General features: G+C 46.4%; 1 protein-coding gene across 1 annotated transcript in view; it reads left to right on the top strand.

Annotated features, from left to right (window-relative positions):
* LOC132467470 (collagen alpha-1(XXVII) chain B-like) overlaps positions 1-22,300 on the top strand; it is a 63,960-nt gene that overhangs the window by 13,297 nt on the left and 28,363 nt on the right. The window contains exons 5-15 of the mRNA XM_060064783.1: positions 1,559-1,688; positions 2,388-2,473; positions 2,565-2,618; positions 9,155-9,199; positions 11,572-11,625; positions 13,068-13,112; positions 15,031-15,084; positions 15,595-15,639; positions 18,911-18,964; positions 20,726-20,770; positions 21,209-21,262. Coding sequence (XP_059920766.1) covers positions 1,559-1,688; positions 2,388-2,473; positions 2,565-2,618; positions 9,155-9,199; positions 11,572-11,625; positions 13,068-13,112; positions 15,031-15,084; positions 15,595-15,639; positions 18,911-18,964; positions 20,726-20,770; positions 21,209-21,262 — 666 coding nt within the window. The remainder of the gene's footprint in view (positions 1-1,558; positions 1,689-2,387; positions 2,474-2,564; positions 2,619-9,154; positions 9,200-11,571; positions 11,626-13,067; positions 13,113-15,030; positions 15,085-15,594; positions 15,640-18,910; positions 18,965-20,725; positions 20,771-21,208; positions 21,263-22,300) is intronic.

Here is a 22,300-nt window from a genome sequence, read left to right as displayed (position 1 = left end):
CTATAATGCGGAATATAAGAATAGATTCCTCATTATATGAAGGGCTTCTAACCGCCAACGGTAATATTCATATACAGAGCGTTTTTCCCTCAGAGGTAATACAAATCAATATTTGTATAATAACTACAACATGCATTAATATGAAAACAGTATTGATGTAATGTTTCCATGTTTTCTGGGGTTTGAAAATGTATTGTGTAAATTTTTACATCATCAAATCTCATATTAATTGACAAAATATATTGTATTACGATGCAGCTTAATCATAAACTAAACTATCATACATGTGCACAATATAGAATACACCTTGTGCACATCGGCCAAGTTCTGTGTTGGAGAGAATGTGGCTTAGTTTCTGACTTAAAACTGAAACTGAAAAAACATCATATTGAAGTGCACTTTACCACTCCCAAGAGGCAACGATGGTCGGTTGACATTTACTTTGTTTTTCATCTAAAAGTCTTTAAGGTTGAAACTGGAGAAGGCTGAAGGCCAGTATTTAGCTCCGTAATGTGCGACTATTACAGTTATTACATCCCAAACTGTAATCTCCTGATGAAAATGGGAGCCATTGTTGAGGTGTGCCGGTCTCCGTTAAGTAGCGCTTGTCTGCAGAAAACTCAGGAAGCAGAAGAAGAAGGCAAACGTTGACAGTCTAATCATGAACAGCCTTGTTATAAACTGCTCATCAGCGAGAAGGCTTCATATTCTGAGGCACTGCGTGCTTTTCCACGACGGCCTCTCACACGTGAGCCTCGAGTCTCATCTACCTTAATGTTTAGGAGCACTAGCGTTAAAAACGCCTGACACGTCGGAAGCCAACCCGATGTTTTGAAAGCAGGTCTGAGTGAGTGTAGCCTGAAAATGAATTGCTGGGTTACACAAAGTTTACCCACAATGCCGGCTTTGTCTCCACAGCCAAACAGTAATTTGTATAATAAATTGGTACGGCGTCGCAATCGTATTTAATAAAAGTTAGTGGGGCGGTATGCCGAGAAAAGTACCAGCTCATACTATGCACCAGTGCAACACATCCTTCATTGTTCTCACTCATATTAGATCATAAAATCAAAAGCTCAACATTTTTTATTCATTAATTAATTAATTAATTAATTAATTAATTAATTAATTAATTCATTCATTCATTCATCCATTCATTCATTGTTTCGGCCCAGTTGCATCACCCATCACACAGTGCTGCTCAGGCCAACAGAAGGTGGCCGAATTTTTACCTAAACATTGACAAAAATGGAGCTTGGTGCATCAGGTTATGAAAGCAAGGTTAAGGAACGTCTATCAGAACGGGCAGACGCGTCATCTCGCTCCCGGGAAGGGAACCCGACCGGAGCGCACAACGGGTCAGACCCAAGCTGCTCCTCCGCGACCACTCCTCTCTCATCAGGCTTGGGGAGACGCGCCCCTCCTTTTGCAATGCTGCCCATCCGAGTGATTTCCCTCTGATAGCGGAACAGAGCTCACGCCGGGTCAGTCCCCCTAGCCCCTCCTCCGCGACCACTCCTCTCTTATCTCTGGGAGCCGCTCCCTGCTGCCTTCCTAGCTGCTTCCTGCAGAGTGGATCCTACATGTCTCACTGCTGCTGCAATCTGCTGAGCCGGTATCCCCCCACTACCCGAAAAGGAAGAAGTATGTGCACGGCCGTGCCCCGCCCCTCGGCCTCGTGGCGGGGCGTGAGTCAGAACGTCGGAGGGCATAAATGGGCTGCTCTCCAGTGTAAATACAGTCAAAGCCCCTCCCAAAAGGTTCCTCAACTTGATAACATGCAAGCAAATTTAGGAATGCAGTACCATGCTAGATTACAGTTGTTTATTGATGGAGATATGATTGTGTGTGTGTGTGTGTGTGTGTGTGTGCGTGTTTGTATGTTTGTCTGTGTATGAATGTATGCATGTTTGAATGTGTGATTGTCTTTCTGCATGTCTGTCTGTCTGTTTGTCTGTCAGTATTTATGCATGAATGCATGGTGTGTATGTATCTAAGTGTGTATGTGTTTATGTGTGTATGTGTTAATGTATGTATGTATGTATGTATGCATGCATGCATGTATGTATGTATGTATGTATGTATGTATGTATGTATGTATGTATGTATGTATGTATGTATGTATGTATGTATGTATGTATGTATGTATGTATGTATGCATGTATGTATGTATGTATGTATGTTTGTATGTATGTATGTATGTATGTATGTATGTATGTATGTATGTATGTATGTATGTATGCATGCATGTATGTTTGTATGTACGTATGCATGTATGTATGTATTTACTGATGTTTGTATGTATATATCTATCCATCTCGCTCTGTCTCACTGTCTCTCTCTCTCTCTGTCTCTCTTTCTAGATGTTTCTCTGTCTACATATTAAGTGACAATTGTTAACTATTGTTTTATGTTTCAGGGACATAAGGGAGATCCTGGACTGTCGCCCGCTCCTGCCCCCAAAGGCGTTAAAGTATGCAGACTTAAGATCATGCATGGTATTCATTTGGTCTTCAGCATTAACATGTACGGTATCTGACAGGTACTCTGGTGATTCATTGCAGGGAGAACCCGGTGTAATTGGACCCTCTGGAATGCCTGGCCAAGACGGACGAAAGGTAGGACATCAAATGAACAAGAATCCATCCCAGCGCCCGTCTGAAATTAACGTTACCTATGTGTCTCGCCGTGGAAGCAGAGGTCACTACCGGCAGCACGAGGCGAATCGAAGTGATTAAGTAGGCCGCAAAAGCGGTCGGTAAATCCAACTCGCACATCCTAAAGCCAGACGCACTCAGACATTCTTCAACACCCTTTATAGTCGGCGGACGCAGGGAGTCCAGCCAGACTCTTTTCTCTCCTGTCCTAGGATGTTCTGGCCCGGCTCGGTCTGACTTGAGGATCCCAACTGGGCTCTCTGTAACCGGGGCAACAGACTCTGTGAATAGCTGAGCGGTGACATCACAGAGCTGTGAGAGGGGGGGGGGGGGGGGGGGGGCTTTTGGTTTTAAGAACAAAAGTTTAATCGGTTACGAAAGCCCGTCGTAGTTTTCTGTTTCGCCCCAAAAAAACCTGAATGTAGTTTTGGAGTTTGTGACTGTATGGTGACGCTGGGCTGCTCTCCATAGGGGACTGCTTGGGGAGGCTGCTGCTGATTCAGGGCTGTTTATTCAGCGGGCTGAGGTATTTACAGCCAGATCATTACGGGACGAGTCATCCTCACACAGAGTGGTTAGTTAGCAGCAGACCGCACTCTGTGGGGCCCTGATGTTGTGGATCTTCTCCTGGCCTTGGCCCAGACCCCTCTTCTGTCCCCCCGTTCAATTACAGTAATCATACGAGTCTTCTGGGGTATACAGAGCCTTGGTGGATCTCACCGCCGATCGCACGTGTTGCACATTCCTGCTGACCGTGCACACTGCCCTCAATGAAACGCACGCGCGCACATGTGCGCCCACGCCAACACGTAAACATGCATGCACAAAAACACACACGCACGCACGCACGCACGCACGCACGCACGCACGCACGCACGCACGCACACACACACACACACACACACACACACACACACACACACACACACACACACACACACAAAGACACACAAAGAAATACACACACCCACACACACATGTGTGCGCACACACACACAAACAAATACAAACACATATGTGCACACACACACACACACACACACACACACACACAAACAAATACACACACATGTGTGCACACGCAAACAACCACACAAACAAATAAACACAAGCACACGACAATCTCTGCTAGAAGTTGACACCATGAGCAGTGCTAAATTTCTCATCCAAGCAAGAAGAGTAAAGAATAAAATATGAATTGAATTTACCAAAGAGTACTGGAAACATTCTTTAGAAGAGCAAAGTATGTGTTCAATTTGCTAAAAAGTACTGAAAACCAAATTTAGAAGGGTAAAGTATGGGTTAAATTGACTTAAAAGCACTGGAAACATTCTTTAGAAGAGTAAAGTTAGAGCTAAAGGTTCTGAAAAGTAGTGGGATTCGTAAGAAACCGGTCTTGGCTTTATTAAGGGCACATATGCATGAGCTCAGCTATTGCTTGGCCGTGGCGCAGATCCGTGATGCAGTCAGACAGGGTCAAGTGTGGAAGACCATCTGGTACAGTTAAGGTTCCTCTGTTCACTGTAGTAACAGGGAGGGGGACTCCGGATTAAGGAGAGAGGAGGAAAGAACCTGGTTGACCGCTGCCGGCCCTGTGAGTCATGGAAAAAGAGGCCTGGGAAAGAGCTGATATGGCCTCCAGCTGGGGTCCCCTGGTGGGGCCCCTGTTGGCTGTGAGCCAGCCCACCGTCAGAGGTTAAGTAGTGGTACTAGACCCCTCTTCCTGCCCGCAATGATCACATCTACCAGCGTCGGTGGAGGGAGGTCCTGAAAGTCTTGTAGTAAACCAAGTAGGACCAATAGGTATTGGTTTCAGTAGGTTTTGGTGTCATTAGGTCTTAGTGTCAGTAGGTTCAGTAGGTATTGGTTTCAGTAGGTTTTGGTGTCACTAGGTCCAGTAGGTTTTGGTGTCAGTAGGTCTTAGTGTCAGTAGGTTCATTAGGTATTGGTTTTCATTAGGTTTTGGTGTCAGTAGGTACAAGAGGTTTGGGTGTCAGTTGGTCTTAGTGTCAGTAGGTCCAGTAGGTTTTGCTGTCAGTAGGTACAAGAGGTTTTGGTGTCAGTAGGTCCAGTAGGTTTTGGTGTCAGTAGGTCCAGTAGGTTTTGGTGTCAGTAGGTCCAGTAGGTTTTGGTGTCAGTAGGTCCAGTAGGTTTTGGTGTCAGTAGGTCCAGTTGATTTTGGTGTCAGTAGGTCCAGTTGATTTTGGTATCAGTAGGTCCATAAGTTTTTGGTGACAGTAGTAAGTCGCAGTTAGTTGTGTTACCTCACTCCTCACGTCATCTTTCTCTTTCACTCTATACTTTTAATGCCACCATTCTACGCCCAGAATCGTTCGATGAAGCACTTTCGGTCCCTGTTTTCTGGCGTTCACTTTAACCGATAAACTGTGCTGTGGCAGATCTGGGGTCCAAGATTTCCGCGCTCCATCTGTCTGGTCCAGAGCGTCCAGTAAGAACCACTCGTGTCCCCACTGCTGCGGGCTGTGTTCTGTAGCCCTGGGCCCGGGCCAGAGAAAGCCTTCCACACTGACTCACTGTGGGAAACCTGAAAACCATGTAATGGCAATGTGCGTGTGAATGTGTGCGCATGTGTGTGCATGTGTTTGTGTGTGTGTCTGTTTGTGCATGGGTGCGTTTGGGCATGTGTGTGAATCTGTGTTTGTGCGTGTGTCTGTTCCTGCATGGGTGCATGTGTGTTTGTGTGTGTCTTTGTGCATGGGTGCGTGTCTGTATATGTGTGTGTGTGGGTGTGTGTTCGACTCTCTGAAAACTCTGTGGAGATCATTACAGCGTTGGACCAGGGATCTAGTTCCACAGCCAAGGGGAATGATGGTACGCTGGAATAGTACTCAGCCGTTTACTAGAAGCAGCAGCCCTCCAGATTTCCACTTCCCTCGGTTCCCCAACACGTTAAATATCCTTACTCATCGCTTTCCGAGACTTTTGTGTTAGGATGTGGAAAAGTTAGGAAGAGGTGCGGGGTGGGAGAGAGAGGACTTTGTGATGTTTCTGCAGTTACTGTGTAATCAAAATGAATTACAACAAATGACAAGTGTTTGTCCTGGTCCAAGCTCTGAAAGTCTGTAAATGTTCTGCATTGCCAAGGTTGTGAATTGTACTGGGTTGAAAATAATCATCTTTTCCAAGAAGGACAGCTGAGAAGGAAAGGGATCCTTTGGCCTCTGTGCGCAACTCTCAATACACTTTGGATTCCCAGTCCTGGCTTCAGGGAGTCCTTGTAACGTCCACACACACTCCCGGCCACAGTCTGTGACCACAGCTCCAACACTATTGTCGACTTAATCTGATGCAATATAAAGTTAGCAAAGTTTGACAGAACCCAACTTTGTCTTTGAGATTGAATTAATGGTCTGAAGTGAGCAGACTATCTGCCTTTACTAATCTTCTCAATACAGTTGGTTTGGTTCTTAATGCTGGGCGTTTTTATGGCACCCTGACCCTAACCCTCAGGCTTTATCGTGGTGGGCTTGACAGTTGAGTGACACCACATATTGAAGCCATTGAACTCTCGTCGGGTCGTTCAGCTACCTCACTCACTTCTTCTTCTTCACTAACGCCATGGACCTTATTGAGCCCTGTCCTGGATACTGTCCATGCTGGGACTACACTCTAAATCCAGCTGTAAATCCCCACTACACCCAACGAGCGAAACAGCATTCTTATAAGGAGATCCTAATCCCACTGTATATACTGACGGCCGGGGTCTGGAGAGCACTCATGGTGTCGCCTGAGCCGTGGCCTAGTGTGTTTACACGGACACCCTCCTCTGCATCATGGAGAGTGCCAGCGTGCCTCGGTGCGTCTCGCAGACGCTGACACGCAGGCCTGGTTACAAGGAGTTTGATGGCAGACATTTACAACTCTTAGAGGTTAAAACACAGCGGAGCGAGCATTGCGTTGCCCATCCATACTCCCCGCAGGCGTTTATTGTGAATGGATGCCACGTTAAACTAGGCAACGCGACCCGTCAACACAATGAGATGATTAAATTGCAGCTTGTTTCTCAAATGGCCGATCCTTAAAGATAGCCGCGTTCGAACAAACGTTATTGATGTCGGGCAAAGCCCGGAGCTGCCTTTTATTAAATAAGGAGCCAACACCTTGGGTCGACTGTGAGCAATATGCCTTCCTTGGAATGCCACCGCACCGCCTGCACCGGAGCGAGCTGTTGAGTTGAGCTCATTCAAACACGTCCGTCTTCTTAATGGCACCGCAGAGACCCGAGGACATCGCGGTGCGTGGTGGGCCATTAGGGTGCGTGAGTGTTGCGGCCGTGAATCAAACCGATTCAGCGAGCACATTCTTGGATTTCCGCCCCGCCTTCTTCTGCCTCGAAGATCCCTGGATGGGTCGTTTCATATTTATATATTTCTGCAGATGCAACGGTTCGGACACACATTGTTATCTTGTCTTGCTCAGGAAAGGCTTACCAGTGAACTAAGCCTTGTTTTCATATCTCTGTTTTTCGCCTCACTTATATTTTTGTCGGGTGTAAACAGACAGTTCACACCCTACATTATCAGTGTGGTTAACACCTGTGTGTCTACGCCCTACATTATCAGTGTGGTTAACACCTGTGTGTCTACGCCCTACATTATCAGTGTGGTTAACACCTGTGTGTCTACGCCCTACATTATCACCCTGGATAACACCTCCTGTTTACGCCTAAATGATCAGTCTGGTTTACACCTCCTGTGTGTTTACGCCCTACATTATCAGTTTGGTTACGACTCCTGTCTGTTTCCTCCCTACATTATCAGTTTCGTTAACACCTCCTGTCTGTTTCTGCCCTACATTATCAATGTCGTTAACGCCTCTCTGTTTACGCCCTACATAATCAGACTGGCTAACACCTCCTGTGTGTTTACACCCTACATTATCAGTCTGGCTAACACCTCCTGTGTGTTTACACCCTACATTATCAGTCTGGTTAACACCTCCTGTCTGTTTACACCCTACATTATCAGTCTGGCTAACACCTCCTGTGTGTTTACACCCTACATTATCAGTCTGGTTAACACCTCCTGTCTGTTTACACCCTACATTATCAGTCTGGTTAACACCTCCTGTGTGTTTACACCCTGCATTATCAGTCTGGTTAACACCTCCTGTCTGTTTACACCCTACATTATCAGTCTGGTTAACACCTCCTGTGTGTTTACACCCTGCATTATCAGTCTGGTTAACACCTCCTGTGTGTTTACACCCTACATTATCAGTCTGGTTAACACCTCCTGTGTGTTTACACCCTGCATTATCAGTCTGGTTAACACCTCCTGTGTGTTTACACCCTGCATTATCAGTCTGGTTAACACCTCCTGTCTGTTTACACCCTACATTATCAGTCTGGTTAACACCTCCTGTCTGTTTACACCCTGCATTATCAGTCTGGTTAACACCTCCTGTCTGTTTACACCCTACATTATCAGTCTGGTTAACACCTCCTGTCTGTTTACATCCTGCATTATCAGTCTGGTTAACACCTCCTGTCTGTTTACACCCTACATTATCAGTCTGGTTAACACCTCCTGTCTGTTTACACCCTACATTATCAGTCTGGTTAACACCTCCTGTGTGTTTACACCCTGCATTATCAGTCTGGTTAACACCTCCTGTCTGTTTACACCCTACATTATCAGTCTGGTTAACACCTCCTGTCTGTTTACACCCTGCATTATCAGTCTGGTTAACACCTCCTGTCTGTTTACACCCTACATTATCAGTCTGGTTAACACCTCCTGTCTGTTTACACCCTGCATTATCAGTCTGGTTAACACCTCCTGTGTGTTTATGTTTTACATTATCCACACTGTTTAAGCTGGCATTAAAGAACATACATAGAGCATACATCACACAAATACATAAGAGGGACATGGATTTCAATAATTCATGCATGCCATCATCAACACATCTAAGTCCCAACGTGTTGGTCACACTTTGCAGTAGGATTAAGTGAAACTCTTCATGAATAAGTTAGATCGCACAGCTTTAACGAGGACAGCCGCATTATCTCCGTATGCAAGACATTATGTAATGTTAATTAGCGCATCTCTGTCTGCAGCACACCTGTTGAGACCCTTCAGAGCCTTGTTCTGTTATATCCTCCATTTTATCATCCGTTTGCCTTTGTAAAGATAATGAGGCACAACATATGTCCCATTAGGCTGCAACAGGCTGAAACCCTACAGTGTGATGTTTAACATCTGTGGTCCTGACACTGGCGGATTGTTTCCTGTAGGGGGTGCTCCTGAGCATATGCTGGCACTATTTATGTTAAAGAAATATATAATTGTGTAGTTTCAAAGGTGGTTTACAGTAGTTCAAATGCTCTCTCTCACATTATCTCTCCCCAGGGATTGGGAGGAGAATACTAATGCATGTGTTTGCCTTTCGACTAGATTAAAGACGGTTCAATTAGATGAAAGATGGTCTCATTCAGTCTTTAATTGAAAACCTTTATTGATCCTCTGTTTCAGGGACAGAAAGGCCATCCGGGGGTGCCTGGGCTTCCGGCCGAACCGGTAAGTACTCTTTGTATTCACTTAACTTTAGCATGCTTGGTATTGTTACGTACTGTAGTATTCACATTCTGTTGCCATCCCCGGCTAAATCAGGTGTTGCTGCTACTGGTTTATTACAATAGTCATGCCTTTTTGTATCTCAAATCATTGACCTTTGTGTATCCAATGCAAGTCAATTTATTAAAGCACCGTTCAAAAATGAGGCTTTTCATATTGCTTTACAAAGGAATGAAACACATGTAACAGCAAAAGGTCAATCATTCAAAGTGTAACATTGTAATACAAATAGGGAGGAATGTTGAAAAGTATGTTACGGTAAGACCACATTTGCAGCGCAAACTTACATTTTGATTGTCAGAAGCCGCAGCAGACAGGACAAACCTACAAACTCAAAGCTACTTCACGATACAGGGTTGGAAACCTGGGAACAGTGAGCAGGTGCCTGAGCACCTGAGATATTATAATGACAACCCAAAGTCCTCAAATGTGTAGAATGTACCGGGGACATCAGGTCCCCAGCTCAGATCCTGTGTGTGGAGTTGACCTGATGTCCTTGTTTTTTTAAAAGACTAATGAAGTTACATGACAACTTCATTATTCATAACAAAGTCACGTGACTATCGCTTTCACACGACGTGGGGACGTGGCACCTTCCATTCCACCTGCTTGTCAGCCACATGCACGTGTGGACACACACAAGGACCCTTGTCTATGCCTTATCGTTCAGCCCAAACATTTCATGCACCGATCCCAAGAGAGGAAGATCAAGTGTCAGACACAGAAGAAAGTAAAGGAAGGGACGAAGAAGAAGAAAAAGAAGAGATGAAGAAGAAGAAGAAGAAGAAGAAGAAGAAGAAGAAGAAGAAGAAGAAGAAGAAGAAGAAGAAGAAGAAGAAGAAGAAGAAGAAGGAGAGATGAAGAAGAAGAAGAGAGGAAGAAAAAGAAGAGGAAGAAGAAGAAGAGATGAAGATGAAGAAGAAGAAGAAGAAGAAGACGAGATGATGAAGAAGAAGAGGGGAAGAAGAATCATAAGAGATGAAGAAGAAGGAGGCAAGGCAACTTTATTTATCTAGCACTTTTCATGCATGAGGCAGACTCAAAGTGCGAAGAGGGGCAGAAGAAGTGGAAGAAGAGATGAAGAAGGAGCAGAAGAAGAAGAGTGGAGAAGAGGAGAAGATGCCTGTCCAAAGGGGAGGATGTTTGCTGATGAAAACATTATAGCTCAGCACATTGTAGCTCAGTGGCAGTGTGTGTGTGTGTGTGTGTGTGTGTGTGTGTGTGTGTGTGTACATGCGTGTGTGTCTGTGTGTGTTGGGGGGAGGGTGTTTTTGGCAGGGGTACAAGTAGGCCAAAGCGTCTGGACCGTCCCAAGAGGTCCGTCTCCAGGATTCTTTCCCAACGCCAGCCCCATGTAAGATCGCCAGGAGGAATGTGCCGAAGGAGGAGAGAGGGAGGGAGGGAGGGAGGGAGGGAGGGAACATGTCTGCTCCTTCTGTCTCCGGCTGGTACTGCGTTCCTGACCGTGGAAGAAAAACAACTGACTTCTTCTGCTTTCACTGTGTAGTACTGCGGCATAACACCAACTGCTGCCGCTGTTGCCATAGCGACCGGGATAGTACAGTCGACATGACGCTAGCAACGGTTTGATGTTCTCTCTCCCGGCTGTCAGTCTATCGTCTGTGCTGCTGACTGGGGTGCTGATTTCAGTGGTTTCTCAAACATGTCTCCGTCGTTCGCATTCCTTTGATAATTATGTCTTAATAGTTGCTGATTTTCATAAACTCTATAAATAATAGATTATGAACAGATGGGTTCCTTGTTTTATGCATGGGACTGAACAATCTGTCAGCGGCCTCGTTAAACTCTTCCCCCTGCGTGGAAGCCATGACTCATGGAGAACAGTACGAGTCAAATATGATAACATGAGGATCCTTAACAGTGAGCTGTTACACAACATCTCCATGGACTAAAGCACAAGGGCTTCATTCCAAAGACCAAATCCACTACCATCCATATAGTCTTACTCTCTTACATTCTTGGATTCGTCCTTTCATTTCTTTCTCTCTTTCTTTCTTTTATGTTTCCTTCCCTCTTCCCTCTTCCTGTTATTATTTCTCTCTTGCTGTCATTCAGTTTTTCTCTTGCTTTTCTCATAAACACTTCATCCATCTCTCAGTGCTGTCTGATCTGTTTATACACCAGAGGAAATGTTTAACACAGCTACTGTTTCCCTATTCTCTCTCCCCCATCTTCCCGCTCGCTCGCTCGCTCTCTCTCTCTCTCTCTCTCTCTCTCTCTCTCTCTCTCTCTCTCTCTCTCTCTCTCTCTCTCTCTCTCTCTCTCTCTCCCTCTCTCTCTCCATCTCTCCTCAGGGCGAGCGGGGCGATCCTGGAAGCCCGGGGGCCAAAGGTTATCCTGGCAGGCAGGTGCAGTAAAGCTAGTGATGCTGTGCTAGTTGTTCAGGACACACACACACAAACATGCACATCAAACACACACACACACGTAAAGACAGACAGACACGCACGTGCGTTTGCACAATGATCCCACACAGAGGTACAACACACAAGCACAAGCATCCACAAAGACAGCCACACACATGCGTGCGCACAGAGGCAAACACACACGCATGCATGCAGCCGCAAACACATTAAAAGACAAGACAAAGTGTCTACCCTTGCAGAGGCAGACTCAAGGCCTGCTAGCGGAAGTAGGTGTGATGGAGACCCAGCGGGAATAACATCTTAAAGGTTATTGGAAGTGAAGGAAGACCAACACACTAACAATCAGGCTGCCGTAGCTCAAAGGCAGGGATGAAAGGAACAATAGCAAACCACCTGCTGGCCGTCTCGCAGCAGCTACCGGTCTAGCCGGGGAGCACCAGGGCACAGGGTTTACCCCCGCTCTCTGGACGGGGGGGGGGGGGGAGGTAATAACTGTGTGACTAACGCCAGCAGCCCCCCGGGTACGTTTGCGCTCCCCTGGTCCTCTGCTAAGGCAAAGGGCACGCCGCTCAGCCCCGCCGCCGGGAATACCGTTTGGAAAGTTACAAAATAAGAAACCCAGAACAAATACACAACGGGCAGGGTTGTACCGAGTTCGTGTATCCCTGCATCTCCCTAAGTCCGTGTTGGTTTTGCTCGAAGGAAAGGAAGATGCCGGATGGAAAAAATTGAAGGAGATTTAAAGACAGCTTGGGCTGCGGGCCACGGTTCTCCTGACCTGCTGACCCTTTCCTGCTGCTGGGGGCCAACCCTGGCACGGCATGACCCGTCTCTGACCCTGGGGATGCGCTGCGGAGGCGTGCGGAGGCGTGCGGTGGCGTGCGGTGGCGTGCGGTGGCGTGCGGTGGAGGAGATGCAGCCGACCCCCACCGCCTGCGTGACGGGACTCACTAGGCCCTGCGGCGCGGGCAGGGTCATGACCTGTTGTTTTCGTCTTGACCTTTAATGCGGCCGTGCTCCCTTTGTGTTGACGCGGCTCGTACGATAAACACACCGAGGGTTTGGACTGATGAGAGTACGCCAGCGAGACCTTTCAGCTTTTGACCTTACTTCAACAGATTTACGTTCACATTTAGGGGATTTTAATGACGCTTTTATCCAAAGCGACTTGCAACCATTCATACACATATTCACACACAGACGGCGGTGTCAGCCATGCAAGGCGACAGCCAGCTCGTCAGGAGCAGTCAGGGTGAGGTGTCCTGCTCATGGACACCTCGCCGCTCAGCTGGCAGGAGCCGGGGGTCAAACTATCAACCTTCTGGTTACCAGCCAACCCGCGCTACCTCCTGAGCTACTGTTGAACCAGATCCTCGTCTTCCTAGCATTCAAACGGTGACGTGGTGCCCTTCTGTGTCCCGCAGGGTTTACCCGGACCAATTGGGAAGATGGGGCCTAAAGGAACCAGGGTAAGTACCGGTTAAGTCTAACACATCGTGGGCTGATCGTATAGGCACTGTGTTTGGATGACTGCCAGGATGTGTTTGGAGTGATTTGGTATGCCGGACTGTTTTGCACGCAATTAAGAATATCTATGACCCAAGTTATTGTCAGCATAATATTCACACTAGCCTCCATGGGCTTTACTCCAAAAGCAACACAGGAGAGACATGTGCTACTGTACTTATAGCCTGCAGATGAACTGACACATTTGTCAATGGGCTCAGAGACAGATGGTAAACGAATGACCGCACCAGAGCAGGCATATAAAACAGGGGCAATGTCGTAAACGCCACCGCTCCGGCCAGTTAACTCTCTAATGACAATGACAGATGACTGGTTGAGGTTTCCTGAAGCCCTGTGTGTTGAACTCGCCTTGAGGTCAAGGCTTTGGTAGAATCGTCCACTTGCCGCTGTAACCGCTAACGCGGCTGTCAAATGGCAGAGCGCATTCTGCTGCTGCTCAAAGAGAAGAAACGCCACGCAATGGACAGATTCTCTTTGACTTGTGTTACGGCTGGGTGAGCAGAAGGTTGAAATAGGACTCAAAAGCGCAACTCAAAAAGGGATAATTTACTAGCGGATAGGTTGGTACACGGAAAATCAGTTTTAGATCAGGCAAAGAATCCGGCAGGGAGAAGGCAATATGTAGTCCGGAGTAAATGGGCAGGAATCAGAAAACTGGGAAACGAAAATATCACTCGGAAAATGCTGGGACCCTTGATACAAAGAACAAAGGCGAACTGGCTCAGTGGAAGGGAAACATGCCGACTAAATCAAACAGGAGGGGATTGTTAATGAGGGACAGGTGAAAACAATTCAGGTGATTGAGGCCAATCACAGAGAAATATGGACAGGGAGGGAAATAATCAAAGAAGGGGGAGAGATGTGACAAATTGTACCACCTTGTAATGCCATCCTCCATAATCTAGGCTGTCCCGTTAGCCTCCCCTTCTCTCCCTCCTCACCCTCCCACGGAGCAGGACCGCCGAAGACACTCCGAGGTCTCCAGACATCCCTGACGTGGGGGTATGTGCCCTTGGACTACATCGTGGAAGCCAGCACCATGCAGTCCATGGGCATATACACTTACCTCAAGGCTTGGGTCGCCATTACCATCTCTCTGGTGTTAACATCTCTGTCATTGCAATCGGTGCATCATACCCTCTGTCTCTCATTATCATCCGTCTGTCATTACCACCTATATGTCATAACCATCTGTCCGTCATCATCTCTCTGTCAGTACCATCTGTCTTTCTTTACCATCAGTCTTTTATTACTATCTGTCGGACATCATCTGTCTGTCATTGTCATCTGTCAATCATTACCATCTGTCCGTCATTACCATCTGTCTGTCATTACCATCTGTCTGTCATTGCTATCTGTCGGACATCATCTGTCTGTCATTGTCATCTGTCAATCATTACCATCTGTCTGTCATTACCATCTGTCCGTCATTACCATCTGTCCGTCATTACCAACTGTCTGTCATTACGTCTGTCTGTCATTACCATCCGTCTGTCATTGCTATCTGTCGGACATCATCTGTCTGTCATTATCATCTGTCTGTCGTTACCATCTATCTGTCATTACGTCTGTCTGTCATTACCATCTGTCTATCATTACCATCTGTCTGTCATTACCATCGGTCTGTCATTACTACCTGTCGGACATCAGCTGTCTGTCATTACCATCTGTCTATCATTACCATCTGTCTGTCACTACCATCTGTTACCATAACCTGGGTACACTGATGAAAAAACGATAAAATGAACTTTGTGTGAGTGTGTATAAAGACAGACAGACAAACAGACAGACCACAGTGCTCACAACTCTAACCCCCCCGCCCCTCTGACCTCTGCCCCCTGTGCTGCGCCCCTCCTCCAGGGTCACATAGGGCTCCCCGGGCTCTTCGGGCTTCCCGGACCCGACGGGGAGAGGGTGAGTATCAGTTCCCCGGCGGCCCCTGCAGGCAGCACGACCAACACCCCCACGAACGAGGAACAGAAGCCCTGCCACTCATGTGGCGTGGGGGCCGCGTTCACCGCCACAATATGGGAGCGGGGGGTTCCTCTGGCCGTGCTTACATAGGATCTACCTACGCACCCACACACACACACACACACACACACACACACACACACACACACACACACACATTGATGAATACGCACACGAATACGCGCCATTCCCCGCCCCCCAGGGTGCACTCACTCCTACCGGGATGAATAAGGATAACACATTGGAAGGAAAGCGATGGCTGACATTAATTAACCCCGTCAAACCCCACAGCCAACACTCCCAGCTCCAGATGTGTCTCCGACTGACACACACGCGTATTGCTTGAAATGCATCGAGTAAAGCAATGGAATAGAGAGCAGTTTTGGGTTTTGTACACAAGTTGCAGATGCCACCGTTGTAATACTTCCTTCTCCTTCTCGTTTCCTTCAGGGGAGTCCTGGCGGTCCTGGGAAGAAGGGCAAGATGGGTAGGCCGGTAAAGTTTTCTCTCAACATACTTTTTTGAATCCCTTTCTTGTCAGTTTGGCTAGTTTCCCCGGGATGCATTATGCTGCAGAGCTCCCAGGGAACCGGTCGGGCTGTCACGGTCCAGTCGCGTTGATTTAATTATATTCAGCTTTATTTGTATAGCCCTCAATCACAGGTGCAGTCTCAAAGGGCTTAGCAGGCCGTGTGTTGTTAGAGCCTGTTCTGTTTTACATTTACATTTATATTGAGGGCATTTAGCCAATGCTTTTATCCAAAAGAGATTCACAATAAGTACATTTGTCTGAAGAAAGAGAAACAACAATATGTCACTGTCGGAACAGTAACTGTCTGTACCGTCCAGCTGAATACATTCAGGATTAACACCGGTGACAACCAGAGCCCTTAAAAAGGTAGTGTTAATTAACCAGCATGGTTGAGAAAACCCTGAGACATTAAGACCAATAATAAGAGTTGATAATTACTGCCGTCTCGCTCAAGATGGGCCCTCCATAACTTTGTTGAAGTGTTAATCCACCTTCCTAGAGTAGGGATTTGGCAGAGGGATGATAGGAACATGCACGGTAGGCCTAGTGGAAGCCATGGTCCTTGATGTTGTTTAATAAAGTGATAATAATGCCCAGTGCTTGTGGATTTGGCGATGCTGAGCTTCTAACCCACAGACCACGGAAATCTGTGTTCATGGGCGCCTGGAAGTCAAACGCTGGCATCTCCAACATTACATGGAAAATAACGACTGTGTTCTTAGCTTCTTCTGTATCATTATCTTGTTTTGCACTTTTATTTTGATCTGGATTTTGGTGCATCGTTCATAGGAAGGAAAACACTTGTTCTTTATTTTGTAACAGTGTTGTTGTCTGCTAATCGATGCAAGACGAGCGTAGCTATTTATAAGTCGGTTTCCTTTCCTGACGACTGTACAATGCTGACACAGTACCAATATCTGTAGCCCCAAGGCGACCAGCCTGCATAGCAGCGCCAGACGTTCCCCAAACTGTTTTGTATAGAACGTTTGCAGTGTGTTACCAAACAAGTCCGTTACAGCCTGCTTGATTGTGTTAGGGTACTGACACAGAGAACGGTTCTTCCCCAAGCAGCCTTTCTTTACATTATATCACCCTACTCCTCGCCAAAAAAATGTTCTGTGATTAGATATTAACATTTTTACATTTAGGGCAGTTGGCAGACGCTTTTATCCGAAGCGATTTACATTTGTCAGAAGAAAGAGAAACAATTTATCGCTGTCGGTACTGTATGGATGCTCAAGTGTTGAAGCACTAACAATTGTAGGGTTATAGATATGAATGCGTCTTCTCAATGCTTCAAAAGCCAGTCTGTAAAGAGCATGTTCAACAGTTGGCTGCGTAGCGGAGAGCATTCTTCCCAGTTCCCCTGGGAATCAGAGGGACGATAAGAAATGAGCTGCTGGGTTCTGAATCCCCTCAGAAGAGCGCTCAGTCTCTATCTCGTGCTGAGCATATCACCGAAGACGTCTCCTTCTCCTTCTGTACGGATCATAGGTCACATCCTGGAGAACACGTGTATAATTATGATAATAACGTTTGTCTAATTAGCTCGTTGTTGCAGAGAAAAGAGACGAAACATGCATATTTGAGCACGCACACACATGTGTTTCGGATCAAAACCGAATCTGTGAAATAAATCTTTGGAAATAACTTTTCCACATTTCCCTTGGATGCGATCATGTTGCAGCAATTAGTTTTGACGACTTGACCCACATGGCCCGGTTTGTCAACCCCGGAGCGAGACAGGCCCGCGTCTCTGATGCCTGGCCTGAAGATCGCTTTCCCTTTTACCTCTGTGGAAACGAGAATAGGGCGATGGGATAAAAATATCGTTCAATATCGTAAACTCGCATAAACACAGAGAGATATGTGTAATATAATAGAGTGTGTCAAACAATGGAGCACATTATGTAATACACTTTTCCACTGTCCAAAGTGGGGGGATGTGGACGTTGGCGTGGAGACAAGCATGCGTCTAGCGTATGGACGCACCACGTCATTCCTCTGAAATCATGAACACAGCACAACCAGGAGGGAGAACAATAATAACCCACGGCGTCAGCACTTCTGCAGCCAGTTTCTCTCCTCATCTGGCCGTTCAGACAGTTAGACAGTGAGACATTAGGCAGTTCTGGGGAAAGCTCCCTGCCAGGCATGTGCACCAGCCCAGCACGTGCACGCTGCCAAGCATGTGCACACATTGCCAGAACGTCCCGATGCCAAGCACGTGCACACATTGCCAGCACGTGCACGCTGCTAAGCACGCGCACACATTGCCAGCCACGCACACTGCTAAGCATGCGCACACATTGCCAGCACGTGCACACTGCTAAGCATGTGCATACATTGCCTGCACGTGCACTCTGGCAAGCACGTGCACACATTGCCGGCACGTGCGTACTGCACACACAACTCACTCGGAAAGACACAGTCATTGAGCTTCTTGCCGTTATCCCGGAGATTGAACGACTTGTGCTGCAGAATATAAAGCTCCTCTCCCAGAAGTGTGTCTTCCAGCGAGGATAACCAGCCATGCTTTCAGATTCTGCTGACAGCAAGACCAAATGTTTAACAGAAGCGGGCTTTGGGAGGGGATTCAGGCTCCATTCGGCTATTATTGATTCGTATTTATTAACATATTTGTGAGTAGGGCTTCAGCCAATCGAATCATGTAGTCTGGTGGAATACAAAATAAACACAGCTAATAATATCTGAACTTTTATGTTTAAACCAAAAATATGATCTATTTTGCCTGCAAGGTCTCTCTCCAGCTTTCTCAAAAAAGACGGCAACAACTTTGGAGCGAGCGATGGACACCTTAAACCAAAGCGTTAGACCTGGCGCGTCCCCGGGTGACCGCTTGGGTCTGGCTGGCTGAGCGGCCAGCCGTATCACTCTGAGCCGAGCTCAGGATCGATGAGAGAGTCCTGAGTAAATCCAACCCGCCTGTCCCGTAGAGAAAAGTCCTATTGACAAGTGTTCCTTCCACGGCTCAGTTGAACGTGTTTTATTGCTCGTAACTATCGAGCGATCATCACATTAACATCTCCCCTCCCGTGTGTTTTATAGGCTGATGCTAATGCCCTGACAAAGTTCACCTGTGATAATGTCAACACCGCTGTGTGTGTGTTTGTGTGCGTGTGTGTGTGTGTGTGCGTGTGTGTGTGTGTGTGTGTGTGTGTGTGTGTGCGTGCGTGTGTGTGTGTGTGTGTGTGTGTGTGTGTGTGTGTCCAGGGTTTTTCCGGAGACCCGGGAGAGAGGGGACCGCCCGGTCCTGATGGGAACCCGGTGAGTGAGACATGATGGACACAAACACCTCTTCACTGCTCTACAGCCGCCTCCATCACCTCCACTCATAGATAGAATCCACCTCCACCACCTCCACTCATAGATAGAATCCACCTCCATCACCTCCACTCATAGATAGAATCCACCTCCATCACCTCCACTCATAGATAGAATCCACCTCCATCACCTCCACTCATAGATAGAATCCACCTCCACCACCCCCACTCATAGATAGAATCCACCTCCATCACCTCCACTCATAGATAGAATCCACCTCCATCACCTCCACTCTTAGATATAATCCACCTCCACCACCCCCACTCATAGATAGAATCCACCTCCATCACCTCCACTCTTCGATAGAATCCACCTCCATCACCTCCACTCTTAGATAGAATCCACCTCCACCACCTCCACTCATAGATAGAATCCACCTCCACCACCTCCACTCATAGATAGAATCCACCTCCACCACCTCCACTCATAGATAGAATCCACCTCCATCACCTCCACTCATAGATAGAATCCACCTCCACCACCTCCACTCATAGGTAGAATCCACCTCCACCACCTCCACTCATAGATAGAATCCACCTCCACCACCTCCACTCATAGATAGAATCCACCTCCATCACCTCCACTCTTAGATAGAATCCACCTCCACCACCTCCACTCATAGGTAGAATCCACCTCCACCACCTCCACTCATAGATAGAATCCGCCTCCATCACCTCAACTCATTGATTGAATCCACTAATTGTAAATGTCAAGATGCCAGTTTCGACATCACGGCTTCCGTAAACCTATTGAATAACAGCTCATCCACCCTATCTCTGTACGATCATGTCTGACCACTTGCGTTGGTGGTCGTGCACACAAATCTAGGATTTACACATGGCCTATGGACCTACTGAGCATATCCTTTTAATAGATTTATTGTTCGTATAAATGTTGCATCTTACTCTTACAAGCTCCTTGTTCTATGGGACCTTATGACGATCTTCCTGCAGAGCGAGTGGAGACGGAACACGACAGCTCTGTTGGCAGTACGGCCATCGCTATCCGTTACAAAAGTTATCGTGACGCTACCTCCCTCCTCCCTCTGTGTCTAACACTTCATGGAAAATAACGACCGTGTTCTTAGCCTCTTCTGTATCATTATCTTGTTTTGCGCTTTTATTTTGATCTGGATTTGAGTGCATCGTTCATAGGAAGGAAAACGCTGTCCTTTATTTTTAGACAGTGTTGCCGTCTACTCGTTGATGCAAGACGAGCAGAGCTATTCATGCTAAACATTGGTAACCCTTCCTTTTACAGCTATGAATAATAACTAAGAAAAAGTAATTTATTGGAAAGTACTATGCTAATTTCTAGATAGTACATCATTAAACTTGGGCTGTTACCAACATACACCTTGGATAGCTACAATTGTAACTTGAATTTATAGGTGTTTCTAAGAATTGGTTGCCTAATTTCCTAGGAAGTACACAATATCAGAGTTATTACCAACCTAAAACAGTTACAACTACCCGGTACTTCGTTGAGTTGATGGGTAATAGTGGAGGTTTTACTTAGTAGTTCAGCTGTAATTCCTCTGTATTTACGTTCTTGTTACCAGTGATAATTACACAGTAATCCTCTATAATTTACCATGCATGTACCGGGTAAATATCTAGTAATTAGGGGACTGTAAAAGGAAGGGTTACCCAAACATTATAGAGGTTACCGTGCCACTGACGTTCCCTCCTTCCTCTGTGTCAGGGGGAGCTGGGAGCCCCGGGTCCCTGTGGGGTCCATGGTCTCATCGTGAGTACATAACGTTTGTGTGTTCCTCCATCACAGCTTCCTCCAGCCCTCCACCTCATTCCCCCCTTCCGGGTTCAGTTTCTCCTCATGCGTGAATGACTAACAGATTGGAGATTTCTGTCAAGTCAACTTTCTTTGTTTGCTCATATTGTGTGAAGTAAATTTTTCTCCATTCGTCTAATTTATTTGATTGGAAAATGGTGTTGCTGTCTGCTGCAACACCCTCATTTCCTTAGTGGGATGAATGAATGACACCTTCACTTATCTTATCGTTATGATATCAAGTTAAAGATAACTGCAGATACAAGGCAGGTCAACGTGGACGTATGTCGTGAGTGTTTCCTGTTCTAAGTGTGTGTGTCAGGAGTTTGTCCTGTTCTAAGTGTGTGTGTCTGGAGTGTGTCCTGTTCTAAGTGTGTGTTCTGTGCGCCACGGCAGGGGGACATGGGGCCTGGAGGTGTGATTGGCTTAGCAGGACCTCCGGGACTCAAGGTAAAGACCGATGACTCGTCGTTCACAACGTGTTCAACTAGCTACTCTCCATATGTATATGTAGACATTAAGATCGCTATCACATCCACAGCAACTAACAGTGAATACAGAGTCAAATGTCATTCAGCGGCAGGTATGGGTTAGGAGGTAGAGGTTTTACAGTGTCACATGTCATTGAGGAACGGTTAGGGGATAGACACTGAATACAGAGTCACATGTCATTCAGGAGCAGGTAGGGGTTTGAAGGTTGAGGTTAGACAGTGTCAGATGTCATTTAGGAGCAGGTAGGGTTTAGGAGATAGGTGTTAGACAGTTAATACAGTGTCTTATATCATTGAGACTGTTCCTCATGTCATTGAGGAACAGTTAGGGGTTAGACAGTGATTACAGTGTCACATGCCTTTTAGGAGAAGGTAGGGGTTAGACAGTAGATACAGAGTCAGATGTAAATCAGGAGCAGGTAGGTGGTGGAGGTAGGGGTTAGACAGTAGATACAGAGTCGGATGTAAATCATGCAAGCACGCAAGGGTTAGGAGGTACCTTGCTCTTCCTAGGTTGCGTAAAGAAGTGAGGGAATCAAACCCACAACATGTTGGGTTAGAGTTGAACACCTTAATCAACAACACTATAAACCATCCTCAGTTAAGTTGTTACTTCGATTGGAGAAAGCGTGTGGTTGCCGCATAACAATATGTACCGCTAGTCTGTAAATATGGTTATTCAGACCATCTTAAAAAATGCAGAATAAATACACAAAAAGAATAAACTATCTAAGTAAACCAAACATAACTTCAGACAAACATAAACAGTGCAAGCTGATAGTGCTCCGAAGATTTATGAAATAGCACACTTCTATATAAAGGTTGTTTAAATAAAACATATTTAATACAATCTCTAGGTTACAGACAGTCCCCGAAAACTCTGCTTCCTCCATGTGGTTTATTAAAGTCCCTTCACGTTTATTGTCTGGTGGGGAGAGCTACAGCAAACTGCTGCTACATTACTTTATCTCATATTCTTGTGTTTTCAAAGATGTGT

The sequence above is a fragment of the Gadus macrocephalus genome, chromosome 11, assembly GCF_031168955.1.
Source record: "Gadus macrocephalus chromosome 11, ASM3116895v1".
NCBI lineage: Eukaryota > Metazoa > Chordata > Actinopteri > Gadiformes > Gadidae > Gadus > Gadus macrocephalus.
This window is presented reverse-complemented; position numbering and strand designations above follow the sequence as displayed.